Source organism: Catharus ustulatus, chromosome 5, assembly GCF_009819885.2.
Source record: "Catharus ustulatus isolate bCatUst1 chromosome 5, bCatUst1.pri.v2, whole genome shotgun sequence".
Lineage (NCBI taxonomy): Eukaryota > Metazoa > Chordata > Aves > Passeriformes > Turdidae > Catharus > Catharus ustulatus.
In genome coordinates, this window is record NC_046225.1 from 15,228,109 (window position 1) to 15,245,525 (window position 17,417).

Consider the following 17,417-nt stretch of genomic DNA (forward strand, 5'->3'; position numbering starts at 1 on the left):
ACACCCAAAGAGTGAGACAGCAAAACTGCAAAAAGGAGATAATGCTTCAGATCTCCCTTCTGCTGCTCACAAGCCACAGAAAAAGCACAATGTCTCATGAGCTGGCACTGACTTCCTCCTCCCGCCTTCAGCCAAGACCACGTCAACCCTGACACAGCTGGAGAGGTTAACCATAGGAGAGAAGGAAGAAATGAATTTTCATGGGCTGCATTTAAACAACAGCTGTACTGTGGCACAGGGAATGCTAAATTCTGATTTCTTTCAGCTGCCCACATTTCAAGCTCAGAGAGCTGACCTTCAGATCTAGCACACTACTAGCTTTCTAAAGCACAAAATACTAAAAAGAATTAAGAAAGCAAAACCCAGTATCACAAGCAGTAGAGATTTATCAGAAATCAGGTTTTATTCCTTCACATAGCTTGCTCACTTATTTGTTAGATTTTTTTGTACTGTAGAATTAACTAGATTATTGCTATCCAAATACACATCTTCAATAAACAGAAATGCCATCTTTGCCAGATCCCCAGAGATATTTCAGGGATATCAGAGCAAACGATAGATGCTAATTTATTGATAAAACATTACAAGGGAAAGATTCATGTGTTTGATGATAATAAAGAATCAATGACAATTCACTGACCTTGACTATAACAGCTATGCATTGCTTTTTCTTCTGTTGTTCTTCCCTAGCTCTGTGTGCCTGTAGGCACAGGTTGGCAGAGGCAATTCCCCACACTCACACTGATAGTTAATGACTTTTAAATTTAATAGCTTTGACACCAAGGAGATGTACACACACACTGACTAAAGCATATGTGGTACCTATCTCTGTTACTAGCAGGAAATGAGCCTGCTAGGAATTCCAAAGCATTTACTGATGGTTTAGACAGAAAATGTTCCTCCTTCTCTTTACTCCCATTATACACAGTCAGGAGAGTAAGGTCTGACAGATCATAGTATTTTTCTAAAATTTGGTTCCATTCACATCTTCCTCACTTTCAAAAACACAAACATCATGGCATAATATCTGTTATAGACTGAACAGAAGCTAAGCCCAAATGTTAAAACAGACTGGTGCTCAGGACACCTGCAGAATTTGCACCAGAAACTGGATTTTGCTTTTCTCTAATTCACATTAAGATTAATATAAGCTGTGAACATAAGCTCACTGGTTTGTCTTGTCCTCTCCTACTGTAGTTCTTCCACCTTCCACAAATATATATACACACACACACAAGGTGTACTGAGGAATATTCCAATTGCACAAGTAATCACTGCTTTCTGCCTCCTTCCAAACACAACCAACCTGCAAGCAAAATAAAAACTACAATCTGATTTGGAACAAAACCTCATTAACTTTCCTCCATTATATAATTGTCTAAAAGAATTACTGTACAACCATAAATTGTACAGACTGTACAATCCAGCCATAAACAAAGAGATATTTATCCTAAATATAGATCCAATATAACAAAATATGCTTGCCATTTCCTAATATCCTTGTGCACTGAAAATTCATGTTATCTGTAGAGTTCTTGGCTTTAGCTCTCCACAGCGAGAACAGGGTTCCCAGAAGGTCATAGTGATTTTCTTGTCACAGTTAATGCAGCAAACTCTTCAATGTAATGGGAAAAAATTGTTCTGTATATGGCATTGAACCTGGGACATATTTCAGGCACTGACACTTGTGCAGTTTGCTTCAGAAACATTTCAAAAGCTACATCAAGGTGAACTATTGACTGACCTTAATTTGGATAGGTCCATTCATTTCCCAAACCCATTGGCATATTTTAAGTTACATTTCTTCCACCCTACTTTATATTTCTTTATGAACTTGCTTGAGACTAAAGTGAAAAATTCAAGTAAGTTTTTGGTTATTTCACAAGCTGCTACCTAACTCATCACAAGTAGCAGATCAGAATCACCACCTCCATTTCACAAAAGGGAAGCAGCAAAGTCAACAAGATATTCTGAAGCCATCCCACAGGTCAGTAGCAGGTGGGCAAGAAGATAATTTGGGCTCTGGGCTGTAGAAAGTTCCATGAAACACAGCATTGTGCCACCTCTTAAAAAGCCATGAAGGCTTTGCATGCAAACATCCTGGCAGATATCAAGTGCTAGAAGGCAGAGTTATATTCTGGATACCCAGGATCTGGCCTCATTTTATTTTGATGGCTGCTTTTTACACTCTTGATTAAAAACATATATATAGTGGAAGATGTGCTGTATTTCCCTGAAGCTATTAACTATTTCATATTCAAAGTAATAACTGTATTACATAATTTGTGTATATATACAGTGTGTTAATTTGATTAACCTATACTAATTCAGAGAATTTTATTGGAAAACAGCTACCAAGGCTGTGAAACAGGTACTTCAAAATTACCTCACACTTTGGAAACCATTTCCTCAAGACTGATTACTTTTCTTAACACATGCACTACAATGCAAACTGTAAAGCTCAGCCAAGTGTCATGATCTGTTCCAGACAGGAAGCTGGATTAGATGGGTTTTACATCTCTGAGAACTCCCTGTGAAATTCCATACAGAAGGTATACCATCAGAAATTTAATAGCCATAAAAATATGGCTATATGATGGCCATGTTTTACTACCTTCACAACTCACAGATGTCAAAGCTTTTTTCCTAAAGTCACAAACATCTGGAAAATCATTAACACATGAGACTATCATACCCCTGTAGGTGCTAGCAGGAGACCCTTACTATCAAAGAGGCTCAGGCCTGTCCCTGACCCAAGAGGCAACACTATTTAACTCTACTCCTAGGGTACTCTGGGGATAGGCAGCCCTGAAGCATGCTAGTGAAAAAGCTAAATAGGAAAAGAGATGAGGGTTAAGGAGCAGTAAATCACCTCAATAGAACCAGGCAGCCAGACACCAGTTTGTTCCATATTACAGATGGCAATGTATTCAGGCTACGGTCCTATTTAGGAACACACAAAGCAGGGATACTCTACATAGTAAGCAGAAAAAAAAAACAAAAAACCCCAAGCAGTAGCTTGTCAAATACAGCTTATTCATCTGCCTCAGTCAAGTCCATCTGACTGATGATTTTTGCTACTTGAACTTCCTGTATACTTCTTCAAAAATGAAGAAATGAGAAAACCTGATTTGAGAAAGGAAGTTTTAGAAATTAGTCTGATGGGGAAACCACATTAACTGCCAGGGCCTGAGTCAGTGTAATCAAAATCCCAAATCCAACACTGAGTCAGTGACAGAGATGGAGAAGTTGAGTGGTTTATACTCCAGACAACTCTGCTTGCAATACCTTACTTTTCTACCTCACCTCCCATCTTATCTCCTCCTTTCACTTACCAAGGGCTTGGTTTCATCTTCATCTTTGAAATAGTAGAGCTGGTCCCCCTTGAGGACAAACCAGCGCGTGTGCCAGGTCTTGACAAAGCCCCCCTGCTTCCGCAGCCACCCACACTTGATGGCAACGTGCCGGCCTTGGCTCAGGGCAGGAGTCTCTGAAGAGCCATTGTGTTCTTCCATACTGGGAATGGGTAACTCTCCTGTTGGGCAAACAAGAGGAAAAAGAAAAATAATTAGATTATTATTCAGGCAGTAACTCGCTCCTTTCAACACAGCTGGAAAAGAAACACACCTCAGCTACAAAAGCGTGTTAGAAAAGCATTTGCCATCTCCCTGCTTGTTCTCATACCAGCACCCCATCAGCTGAGAGAATTACTGCTCACCTATAAAATACTAAAATAATCATGAACTGCTAACACACAGGCAAGAGGTAGAACTTTTGTTCAACTGCTGTGCAAGACATTTTGCTGAGCACTGAAGAAGACATCAGCTGTTTCCTGAGGTGAGGTCTGCTGGATTACAGGCAGTAACAAGGAATGAACTTACACTACTTCCTCAGACTAAGGAAAGCAGCTGACTACTGGAAGTCCCCATTTAAAAAAGCCTCTGCTTCACCAAAGCTTAATTTTACCCCACCAGAAAAGCAGAGTTGTTGTTTTTTATTACTGCTGTTGTTGCTCATTTTACTGAAGTCCGTTTAAAGGAATGGGGACAGTAAATGCAAGAACTGTTGCACATCACCTTGTACAAACCTGACTGAAGTGAGTGTGTGCCCAGACACTTCTTACAGACATTTGGCAATTCATGAAGAATTCTGGCCCACCTTAAGGCACAAGAACTGTGTCAAAACTAGAGCTGAATTGTGGAACTAAACTTGACAAATTTCATGCAGCATTTTGACCTTATTAAAACTATACCTTTTAAACATTTCTGGACAGTCATGACTGTTCCTGATGGATTTTGTACATATAATCATGTAATAATAGGCATAATCTTCATGATCAAAAAGCTTCTCCTGATCCTCTATTAAGTCTAGAGCACAAAGGATTTTGAGTTGCAAGTTCTGACATTTCCAGTTAAAATGTAAATCAAACCAAAATCTACATGTGCCAAAGAGTTTATACCTAAACAGAATAAAATGTGACTATGACCACAAACACAGCAGGGTGCAAAACCAATGGTGAGATTTCACTGTCTGTAAGTGCTTGAAGGATAACATGTTTCTCTTCTTTCCAGACTACCACTGGCAATCTCTTCTTGCCTCATCAGGAGCTTGCACAGCTGTTAGGGCCCAGAGAAGCTGGCTTCTTGGGTACTTTTTTGTTTCCAAACATCAGGTTGGGAGAATAATTTAATATTCTGGACATTGCAGGCAGACGTCTCTGACTAAGAACATTGAGACTGAAGCTTCATGTTCTCACTCTGGCAAAGTGGGTTAGTGAGTCCAAGCCTGGCACTCCTGCTCTGAGTCCCCTACACAGCAACAATTCCTTCACTGAACATTGTGAATGGGCATCAGCATTGCAAAGGGATGTACTCAGCTTCTAAGGCAGAGTAGAAATGCAGAAAACACACTCATCTGACAGATGAGGCCATCCCTCTGACTATTAATAGACAGTGTTACACCACCATAAAATAAAACACACTATAAGAAGGGATCGATAGATTCCAATCAGAAGTGCTTTTCAGCCCTTTTTTCCTTTGGCTCCTTTCGTCCTACGGCTCACACATCCCATTTGGAACACCTTCTCCAGCTCCACCTCTGTTGGGTGTTTGCAGTTTTTTCTTTTAATACCCACACACAGTCTGTTCCCACATCCCTGTTCTGGAATGGATCCTGGAATTTGCTTGCCATGATTAAAACTCCTCACTGCCCAGTGCCACTGAGGCTAACAGGCCTCAACACAAGCACAAAGGTTTCAGCAAAGTACAAATTGCAGGATCAAAACTTAAATCACCTGGTATTCTTCTCAGAGAAAGGAAATCTTTCTCCTGTCTCTTTAGGGCTCACCTAGCGTCACTCAGAACACTTGTACTGTGAGATTTCCTTGAGCCAAGTGTCACCACAAAACATAAACGTGTCTGGCTCTCTGCAGAGCAGGTAAGATTTTTGTGTTTGTGTGTCTGTGGTTACAATTGCAAGAACAAGAACGAACCAGCAGACAAGTCCTCAGATCACACTGCCCTCTCTCAAAAGGAAATGCACCCGACTCCTAATTGGCATTTTCTGAATACAAGCAGGAATCTCTTGGATGAAACTGGGTTTTGGCTGGACCAAAGCAGATGCCAAGAAGCAGCCCTCCAAGTCACACCTTTAAAAAGTGAATTAGCAAATATTCTGTGGAAAGCATTGTGAACAGCAGGTAAAATGCTGCAACTGAAAAGAGGAACAAAATCATCGCCTGTAGGCTACCCTGTGCTCCTTGGTGCACAACTGCTAAGTTGATCAGCTCATCTCTGCTGCAGGGACAAGCCTCAAGGCAGGGGCAAAGGAGGAGTTTAAATACAGCATCTATGTGTATCACTGCAGTGCTAAAGACATTGGGTCCCTATTACACTTGGACCACAAACAAGAATCTAAATACCAAAGTCAAAAACAATTAGCTGCTTGGATGAAAGACTATCTTTTTGTTTTCTTTCACAAAGTCACATGCCAATGGTGCTGACACCGGTGTACAAAGTAAGTATCTGGATTTTTAGCTAGCCAAGGAAGGTCTTAATACATCACCATCTCTTTGTCTGGTAAAATTTCTAACTATTTCTGTAATACTAAAACAAATGAGGTGTAGGGGAGACGACAACAGGTCCACTGCTCCCAAATCCTCACAGGACAGTGTAAGATCTCTTTTAAAGTAGAAGTACATACTTAGACATGCTCTGTACAAAAGCTGTATTATTCCATTCATTAGTGATTTAATTCTCTTCAGCAGTTAAAAATTCAGCCACCTAGCTTGTTTGCATTTAGTCCTGAGATTAAGTTTATGTGTTGTTTTTCATATATCCTTCCCTTTCAATGTCTGCCTACTACAAACCAGACTTGGAATCAGAAATTCCAGCAGCTGGCTCACTTTAACTACTTGTTTTTACAGCTGTTTCAACACTAAGATCATAAAAATAAATTGCAGAAATATCAGGGTGCTGGCACTGATGCAGAGAACAGCGAGGTGCAAACAGTATGTAAACAACACATGACAAAGTGTGGAATTACATCAACATACTCCAAGTCCTCTCAGTCTCATAAGAAGAGGCAGAAAGCCATGCATTTTCAGCACTAAATGAGAATATTCCTCAAACTCATCTTCTCAACAGGAAACACAACTTGTACTTGCTGCCAGAGTCAACTCTACTGACTTGGCCAGCCTCCAGTTAGGTAATGACCAGAACTGAATAAATTCTGTGCAATATATTCATTTGGGGATGCCTGTGGGCTCACACTCCTGGGCTTGTCTGGACATCAGGAGTGCAAAGCAAACAAAATGAGAAATGTTCCCTGACACATTGGCTCTGCATCAACATCTCCTGGTCCATGGAGATCATCACCATCTACCACGGCTGGCCTCAATCCAACATTTTTCTGTTCCCATAAAGCCACTTGCCTCTCTCACTGGTCTGTCTAGAAGGCAACTAACTGCACTTATGTTCTCCCCGCCAATGTGGAAGGTCTGTGCTGGTGGCAGGCACAGAAAGCAGGGAAGTGTTTCTCCTCAGCTACCACTCACTCAGTACTTGAATTATGGAATTGGGCATCTCCCCCAGATCCCAGCATTTTGCCAAGAAACAGTCAGAGAAACTCATTAAAGCACACCAAATCCAGTTACAAGAATAGTCACAGGACTGCACGAAGATGATCTGTTTGGCAAGGAACCCAGTGGTTTGCAGTCAATGTTTTTCTTCTCACTAAAATTTCTCATGGCCAAGATAGCACATTTCAAGCATGCAAAACATCAGCAGAGTTCACTTCCAGTAACTCTTCATCTTTGCCACTGCTCAAATGCTGTTCTTTGCAACCCAGTGTCAGCCCAGCACAAAATGGATAAATGTGGGAAGCTGCCAGAATGCCTACCCCAGATCCCAAGATCCAGGCTCTTTCAGCCTGTCTCATCTAATTTCCTTGCTCTCACAAAAGAGCAGGCACACACAAAACTGCACAGACATGACTTCTCTACACCAGACACATGGACAGATAGCCAGTAAGAGGCTGCAATGTTGTAGCAACAACTGGCTTGATTACTGATGAATGTATCTGTCACGTACATATACACATGCAAAATGCATAGAAGTCTTTGTGACACAATGGTGCTATGTAAAATTAGATTAACAATTCAATATCTTACACCTCTTTCCAAGTGATGTCCAGTTCTGGGTTCCCTTCTCCTTGCTTACAACAAACCATACAGAGCATAAGTGCCAGAGTTTATTGCTATCTTTCAGGTACAGAGTTGCTGCCTCACACAGTGAGTTTCCTTTCAATTTATTTTTGATTTAGTCTTGCTGAGTAGCAACTTCTTTAAATCATTTAGTATGTGAAAACACTGTCAGCATTCACGTTGCTCGTAAGACATCCCAAGACTGAATCTCGGCTGCAACAGAGGCATGAGCTTGTAAGCAACTACTGCAGGAAGCAGAAGACTGGCCTATTTCCCACCATCAGGGTACTTCAAATCAGTTGCTACTCATCTGTGGCAATGGGATATTGCACATGGAAGGAAAAACATGTCAGAGGTAAAAACATACTTAATGAGAGAGCTTTCTGTTTGTGCTTAGCATTTTTACATCACATGGAGCATGTCTCAGTTTCTGTCACTGCAAGGAGAGACTTTACAGCATTCTGGTTTTGCTCTTTTCAAAACCTGCAGCAGAGCACTTTGCCAGCAGCTTTCCTCCACAGACTTTTAGAACAGACATTATATATTTATCCAAAAGGTTTTCCGAGACATCTGAGAAATCTCTTGTACCACTGGCAGGAACGTTCCTAGGCACAGATCATCTGGCTGTTCTGCATTCCTCACTCTCCCCTAACAGGGACAGCCTGAATATATTTGCTTGAAAGAATTTTAATTCCAAGGCCTTCATAATTACTCCTTAGGCAATAAAAAACTGTGAGAGGCATTATCAGCAGTCAGACTGCAGCAGGTGATATTTACTGCCTAGTGAAGCTGAGGGAAAGACATCTATTACTTTTCAATACATTTTGGGATCAGTTAAAAAACCAAGACCCAATAATTTTGACAGAAAATTGAGGCCTTGGTCAAATACAACTCTTCAGTACCTGATCTGCATTTTCATATCAGAACCTTCTAACATATATTCTTAGCCAGCCAAACCTTTACAAACCTACTATTTTCTTACAGGAATTCAAATACAGCTATAAAAGCCCAAATAAAATGGGACTTGAGGATTTATAAACAATATAAGAAGACATTCAAGTTCTTGCGAACTACAACATGAATTAGTTAACAAATTCCATCAGGTACTTTTGAAAACATCCACTTCTGCATGTGTATATTTATTTATTGTGATAATGACTAGTGTTAGTAAACATGTGCATAGTTTTGTAAAAGCAAAGCAATTGCAGCCTTTCTGTTACTGCAGCATCACACCGTCAGATTGACACGTGGAGTAATTTTCACAGCTTTAACTTGTGCTGCCCTTGCCATTCAGTCCTACTCTGTGTAAACCCACACAGCAGCTTTCTCCTTTCTTGTCCTCCCACCACTGCTGTGGCAGCAGGAGCCATAACAAAATTGCAAAGCTAAGAGCACTTTGTTGATCACAGATTCTCTTCTGACACCTAGAAAGGACACTTGGTTCTCACCATTACTTCCTAACCCCACTAACTCTTTTGGAGACGGACTCCACCTGTGGAAGGCTTGTGTAACTGGCAGACAATTGCACGCAATCTTTCTGGGTATTGTTTCTCAGGTACAGATATATACATACCTGAATAGGAGTGGCTGCAAAATGGCACAGCACAGGAAAGGGCTTTGAAGAACTTCAGAAACAACTTCCAGGGATAGCACTCTCTCTCTTAGGTTTTGCATGTTACCCATTAAGTATATACCCCCTCAGCTTTTTCCTCACATGGTTGCACACATTTGTAAGACAAGGTTGCTGCTACAAAGCAATTGGAAAAGTGAAGATGTCCCTGTCCTTGGCAGAGAGGTTGGACTAGGTGACTTTAAAGGACCCTCCCAACTCAAAACTGTTCTATTATTAAAATGGAGCGGTCCTTAACCTTCCAGATTTCTGCCCAGACTCCCATTTCAAGTGTCTTACTCTGCACAACTGGCAACGCCAGAGGTAAACTGCACACAGCAGAAGATCAGCTGTGACTATCTGGAGAAGCTTAAAAAACTATAGACAAGGCAATAAAGAGCCTCTGGTAGCTGAAAGGGTCAAGTGGTGCAAGATGGACAAAAAATGCAGAACAGCTGACAAGTCTCAGGATCTGAAATACTGAGCAGTGAAAAGGTCAGGGAGCAAGTCAAAAGCAGCATCTGGAACAGCTGAAAGACATTCTAAGCCCCAGATGTCTCTTCCAACCAAAGGATATTGCTGCCTCTGAATATCTGACACTGGAAATACATAAACCCTGTTTACAGTTTCATACTTCACATGGAGAAAATGGTTGTAAGGACAGCTTAAAAGTAACTTAATTCCCACATGTGAGCGGTGAATACTTCATCACACACTGGCTTGACTTACAAAAGAATGAAGAGTTGTACCCAAGCACAGTCTCAACAGATGATGTCTCAAAGTATAAAAATAATCTCTAGCACTGCTCTTTGTTCTCAAAGACTGGTAGCAAAAAGATATCTGAGTACAGATGTCAGTAGCCCTCTGACAGTGAAACACTGACAATGAAACAAGGCTCAATGTTTTTTTAGGAAATCCAACACAACAGGACTTTCCATGTTGTCCAATTCACAGCAGTTCAGGCCTTGCACATTCCTTGTAAAATTGACCAACGGAATTAAGATGTTACAAGTGACATTCACTAAATATGCTGCCAAGAAGCAAAAATACATTCCAGTTTATCTATGGCAGCAAAAGCCTCCTCCCAAATCTGCTGCACTACTTGCAAATCAAAGGAGCTCACAGGATCTGCAGAAAGAGTTTGTAGTTGCTGGAGAGTGGGAAGAAGAAAGACAAGTACTTGCTGCCTGTACCACACTTCAAACTCCTCTCTTGGTCAGAACAGATGTAGTCCCAGCAAAGTCCCAATTTTGGCAAAAGATTAAAACAGCAAGTACTGGCTAGCAACATTTCTGCAGGTACTCAGATGTTCAGAGCAGGAGGAACCTTATCTCTGGGTGCCTCCACAAAAGCCTCAGGGGAAACACACAAGGTTCAACCCACCTCAACTCAGCCCACAATGACCTTTTTAAGTCTTACATTAGTTCACGTTTGACAAACAGAAATCCATGGACTTATTTTGAACATATTTGCTAAGAACATTTCATGCAAAATTACTTCCTCTGCTTTGTTATGCACAATGTAATGTTTATCCCTTTCAGTACAAAGAAGCTCAAGTAACAGCAGCGCTGGTGATCTGCTGAGAGATCCCTCTAAAGCAAATCTCTCCCGCTTCCATGTGTTCCCCAGAAGGATCATGGCATCACAAATGTGCACGTGTAAGCATCCTGCCCTAGTGTATCAGAGGAACTGACAGTCACAGCCCCTGTCTGCACTGAAATCCAGAATCACCATGCCCATTTCCCAGTTGTCCTGTATGCATCCAGAGGAGTATATGGATATTAAACAGGTAGGCACATACTGTACACAGGTAGTGAGCACCCACCCAGCCTCAGACAGTATCTTGGCACTGTCCCAACTCAAATAAACACAGGCAAGTCAGAACCAAAGGCTCAAATTTGGCAACCTCAGAGGTGCATCTGCTTCCATTCCTACTAAACTTAGTACCAGAGCCAAGATTTGTGTCCTCTCTGCGTGCCAACCCCACTAGGACCTAAACTTTAAATAGATCTACTTTTAAACAGGAATCAGTATAGTTTTAATGCTGTTCAGAAATGTTTTATGTAAATGGTAATTGCCTCTGTCACTTAAAAACATTAACCATACTGACATAAATTTCTATGCTAGAATACTGGAGACAATACAGTCAAATTTTTTAAAAGCAGATGTGTGTCTTTCCACTGAAAAAGCCAACTCTAAATAAGCACCATTACTTTGTAGTTCACATTTCCATCTTCTGCCCAGGAAAAGCATTAATTCATACTTAATGAACATTTTATTTTTTAAAAACCAAGTTTACATCAGAAAAATAAAATCCACAGTCCTTCCTGTGTATTTCAGAAAGCAGCAGTGTGTATGTCACGCCACCTAAATTGTTTTAGTAAATGAAAAATTATCCTGCATTAGTAAATGAAAAATAATACCATTGTGGTATTGCCCTCTCCAGTAAAGCTCTACACAAAGTGAATACCATCCCTGAATTCCTAAATCAGCAACAACACCAATGCTGTCCTTTGACTCTAAAATGAACTCATATAGGGGAATGGAATAAAATCATTGGGTCCTTATCCTTTAAAAGGTCAATCTGTGCATGGATACTAACACTTACGGTAATTTCATGATTACAAGCCGCACGGACTATAAGCCGCATCTCCGAGTGTGGGCAACATTTTGTTCTTTGTCCATAAATAAGTCGCACCTGATTATAAGCCACTCTGTCGTTCGCAGAGAGGACCCGCGTGCAACAAAGCTGCCAATTAGTAACAGAATCGCGGGATCAGGGGGTTTACTGGCTCGGCTCGGGTCGTGAGGGCTCAGCCCGCTCGGGGCTGCTGATGGGGCCAGGGGGCCCAGCTCGGCGCTGCCGCTTGGCGGGGCCTCTTGGGGCTGGCCACCGCTGCCACCGGGCTCGCTCACCCCAGCTCAGCACTGCCCTGTGGTGGCAGGCAGGGACAGAACCCACCGGCGGCAGCAGTGGCAGGAGGGGAAGGAGCCCACTGGCACCGGCGGCGGCAGGAGGGGAAGGAGCCCGCCGGCACCCACAGCGGCAGCATCAGGAGGGGAAGGAGCCCCTTCACTCCCACGGTGGCAGGCGGGGACGGAGCCTGGCTGCTCCTGCGGCAGCAGGTGGGAGCCCCCCGCCTCCCCACCGAGCCGCAGCGATGGCAGCACAGAGCTCCCTGCCTCTCCCCTGGACTGCGCTACCTGAAGGAGAGAGCCCCCCACCTCCCCGACTGCGCTGCCGGCACGGAGCCCGCCTCCACTGCCGCGCAACAGAATAACCAATTTGTAACAATCGCATAATCCCAGGTTTTACTGGCAGGTGCTCGGCTGCGCTTCCGGGATTGGAAATTTCAGAAAATTTTTCACATATTAGCCGCTCCTGAGTATAAGCCGCATTTCTGGGGTAGGAGCAAAATTTTAGTCAAAATGGTGCAGCTTATAATCATGAAATTACTGTACTTTTCCAGCTTATACTGAAGGAATTATTAAAAGCAAAGCCAGCTCAGCTGTGTTGCATCCACAGTCTTCACACTCCATGATCATAACCCACATTTAAAAGCTGAACACACCTTCCCTAAAAGCATTTTGTGTTCATGTGTTTCTTTCTGGTCACTACTGTGCTATGTGAGCTGAAGGAGAAGCAGAACTAAAGTCAAGAACACTTGAGCAAGTAACTGGTTACCTTAAGTGACCTGAAAGCCAGCTAAAACCATGTAAGCATCTTTCACTGACATTGCTGCACCCAAAATGAAAAAAGGGAAAACCAAATTAAGTTATTCACCTAAAAGTATTAAAAACCAGCAAACATGTATATACATAAAACTTAAGGAAAACATTTTGTTTTTTTAAAAAAAAGCACCAACTAGTACCAAACATAAGGCACTCTCCAGGTTTTAGGCTACAAAAAGAGAGTGACATTAACTAGGACTAACACTTCAGAAAAAATGGATGCAAAAGCAGAAGAAAAATAATCCAAAGATGGCAGGTCCTGGATCTGTAGCCACTTTGAGACTGTGCTGAGCATATTCATGTTTACAGAGTTCAATTTATACAATTTATGTAATTTAAGAGAGGCAAGGTATCCTGAGACTATTAATTTCTCCTGTAATGAATGACAGAGGTCATTAACAGCATAAAATAGCATCAAGAACAAACCAACAAAATCTACCTTTTCTTATTAACTCCCTTCACAGTATGGAGAGTCTGTGTTTTATGTAAGTCACTATCTGCAGAGGAGAACATAAGCATGCCCAAGGGAAAAGACATTATCACTTCCAGTCAGACAGGCCTTACTATTTCACATTACTGTAGTCAAAACAGCAGAGAAACATTGCCACCCATATGCCAAAAATGCCCCATCTCTCTCCATATGACCATTATGGCTCTGCACTGTTGCTTTCTTGATTTTTTTTTTTGTTTTTTGATTTCCACAAAGAACAAAAGGACACCTTTTTTAACTTGCCTGTAACTTCAGGTTATCTGTGACCTGCACCAACAACATCCTGCATTTCAAAAGCAACATGTTTCATCAGTGCAGGAAACCAAATGAAGTTTAAATCAGTCTCTCTCAAACTCAAGCATCACAGATTATTTGAGGATTTATTTTGGCAGAATAACGTGCATTCTGGAAAGCATTAATTACATGAGTTGACTGCTCAAAGAATCAGCATCACAGTTTATTCCATTTGCAAAGCCAGGTCAATAGAGATGGGTGAAAGCTACAATTGTGATTTTAATTATTTTACAACCACCAGTTATGGACAATTTTTCCCAAGGAATCATACTCACAACCAACCTATAGAACAGACACAGCAGAAAAGTCAATGTAAGGCAATTAAATTAATCCAGCCTCCTAGTAACTTCACACTTCCTTTTTTATTTGTATCTGCAACCCTAACTATACCCTTCTTCATTTGCTCTTGGTCAGGTAATGTTTTGAAAGTTCTAACTTGGACGGTAAAATCCCTAGGTATCACCTCTATAGAAAGCAATTTTTACATAGAGTTTGCTTTATCAGCTTGATCCATCATTCACCCAAACTTAGAAACCAAGTTTAATTAGAACAGATGGAGATGGAGTAGGATTTTTCAGAACCTCTTCCAACAGACAGTGGTTCTCAAGACAATATTTCAACTTTTACAAATGGAAAAAGATAATTAACCTTTTAACAAAACAGATTAGCCAGTGCAAACAGACAACACTGTAGCAACAGTTGGGTTTTCTAGAAAACACAAAGAACTTTTTGCTTTGGGAGTTTGCAGAGCAGATGCCCTGATTATCTTGTGACCTGAGTTCTCTTCTTATATTAGCTCTGGCAAAGCTTTTCTAATTCTTCACTTTTTTGTTTCCAATTATTTCTCAGGCCTTTGTTGTTTTGAAGACATAATACTGCTGGTGCCGCTTCGGAGCTGTTAAGTGTAAACAGCAAGACTCATCAAAAACATTTATTTGACCTTGCATTTCCTAACAAAACAGTCAAATGCCCTGGAAGTTTCAAATAAATAAAAAAAATCGCTTTACACATACAATTTTCAAGTTGACACAGAGAAAAACAGTCCAGCACAGATAACAGATGTCAGACATTGTTTGTGGAAGGCATTCAGCTTCACAGCAATAGGCGGGTAGAGGAATCTGGACAAAACACACCAATGCCTACAAGCACCAGCACACTTTTTGCCTCTTAGGATGATGAAATTTGCCACGTGTTTCAGCAACACAAACAGGAAAATTGCTAATCCGGTTGCTATTTGTGACTAGACACCATAGCAGAGCAGCATCACCTACCTACCTTGTGCACCAAGGCCTGCTGAAGAGTCCAAGTACCGGTCACTGAGACATCAAGCATCACCAAGAGTCCTTTGCCAGGGTCTGGGAGAACACTCCAGGAGCAGCCAGTTCATTCAGAATGTCAGATCCCCACACTAATACCTGCAGCAGGAGCAGAGCAGCAGGGCTCCTCTGTCCTGCACCAAGTGGAACCAGAGCTGACCTGATGGCTCTGTCATGGGCTCACTGCAACCCTCCAGGCTCAGCCCACACCCAAGAGATGTAGACCAAAACCCACAGATAAATAAAAGTAGCTAGAACTTGGGCACCTCTGCTTTGCACAGACAGAGGAACAACTCCAATGGGATGCTTTTGCTCGCAGTTATATTTCATCAGGACCAAAAACATGTTTCCAGCATTCCAGCTCTCTGCTAAATTGGATGCAGATGATGAAGGGTTTTTCCCCAAACATATGGAAGACAATGCAGCTGAAATCTCAGCTAGGCCTTGATAGATCCTGTACATAAGGCATTAAGCTTTCTACAACACAAGGAATCTGGGCGGCAACTATTATGATTGCATTTCAGAGTGTGATTTAAGATGATATTACGAGACAGAAATGTTAAAAGAAACTAATAAAAGCCTTTCATGTACTCTCAAATAAAGTCAGATGTTCATATGCCATGTATCTGCACAACCTCTGTTTTCAATGGAAGCCTGATCTCCACTTCAAAGGGAGGAAATTAGACAAAAGGGGAAAGAATGTACACCTCTCAGTACTGGAAGCCCCAGGAAACCCAAGACCAAAGCGCTAAATCCATCCCTTTCCCAACACCCCCAAGACAGACAAGCCTACAAGATGGTTAAACAAGACAGAAATCGAAAGCACAAGCATTTGCAGTCCTTGGTCTCAGACACCAGTACATAAACTTCACTTATTTTATTTTTTGAGTAGTTACAGCATAAAAAACCATTTCTGTACATCCACTGCTAATCTAACATCCACTTATTGCTGTGAAAACAAGAAATTCCCTCCACCAAGTGTAGGTAGCTTTCTTACTTCAACTGGTGTTGCAGGCAGGATTTATGTTCAGTTTTCTCAATGTTTAGTCTGTCCTCAAATATTAACATAACAGTGACTAAATCCAAAACATTAAAAGCAGAACTAAGCCCCAGCTTCCCAGTTTTTTTTTCTCCTATTCTGAAAATATTTCTACAAATTAGAAGTCATTTAATGGTGAACAAATTCTTCTTCTGGAGCTCCATCCTTTGGTACACAGTTTGACAGGAACTAGTTTTATCTGTAAGCTCTGCAGGAAGTAGTTTTGACACTTGGAAGCAGAAGTAAATTTTTCGTGAGATACCTTGCTGTAGTACTTGCTCATTAATCAGAATTTTGTCTATCCATGCTATGAGTTGATGCTTTGGTCTTTAGAGAACGTCTGAAACTTCTCCAGAGAAGCAGTTATTTCTGCCTTCAGTGGCACAAAAATCCTGTGAATAACCTGAGAGTTCAATCACAATCACTGCATTTTCAAGAACACATTCACTCTGATGTTTGAAGAGTGTCAAATATTTCTCATCAGATATATAAACACTTCACTGGGACAATTCGCATGACCAAAACACATTAATATTACTAGTATTACTGATTTAGCCATACAGATAATCCTGTTCACATGGAGACAGATTTCAGACAGCTAATGAAGAAGTTGCATACATTTATTTCCAAAATCCTTGAAAACTTATCTGTGCATTGCTAACTCTTTCTCCTTCTCAACCCCAATGACAAGACAGATATGACTATATTCATCTGGAACCTTCACCAAAATTCACTGAAAAATACAGTCAGTTAGTTTTAAAGCTAAGTGCAAGACAGAGAGCTAAATCATAAGAACTACTACTACCCAATTTCCATCACTATTATCAGATCTCTGCAGAGACTGCACCAAAGTTATCCCTAGGCTTGACATTGATCAATGCTTTCTTCTGGCAGAGTGGGAAAAGATCCAGTAAGCAGTTTGAATTAAAAAAAAAAAAAAAAAGGTGTATTTTACTCCCTAAGCAAATAACTGAAAAATTACACTTGACATAATTCACACTATTACTTAAAGCTTGTTGAACAACCTATAAACTTGAATAGCTTATTTTTTAAACTATTTTTAATAGTTTTATAGAGTGTTTTGGTAGGTTTGTTTTGGTAGGGGTTTTTTTTAGTTATTGTAAAACCATTTTGAAAAACTAGTATGAGTGGAAATGAGACCTGAGTTCATTTTTTGGATCCACAAAACTGCAGGTGGAAGAGGAGTGTGTGTGTGTGATTGATTTCAAAGCAAA

At 41.1% G+C, this 17,417-nt stretch overlaps 1 protein-coding gene across 1 annotated transcript in view; it reads right to left on the reverse strand.

The window, feature by feature from the left end:
* The window catches only part of ARHGAP24 (Rho GTPase activating protein 24), a 184,599-nt gene that overhangs the window by 150,025 nt on the left and 17,157 nt on the right, over positions 1-17,417 (reverse strand). Inside the window, exon 2 of the mRNA XM_033060521.2 lies at positions 3,336-3,535. Within this exon, the coding sequence (XP_032916412.2) occupies positions 3,336-3,535 (200 nt within the window). The remainder of the gene's footprint in view (positions 1-3,335; positions 3,536-17,417) is intronic.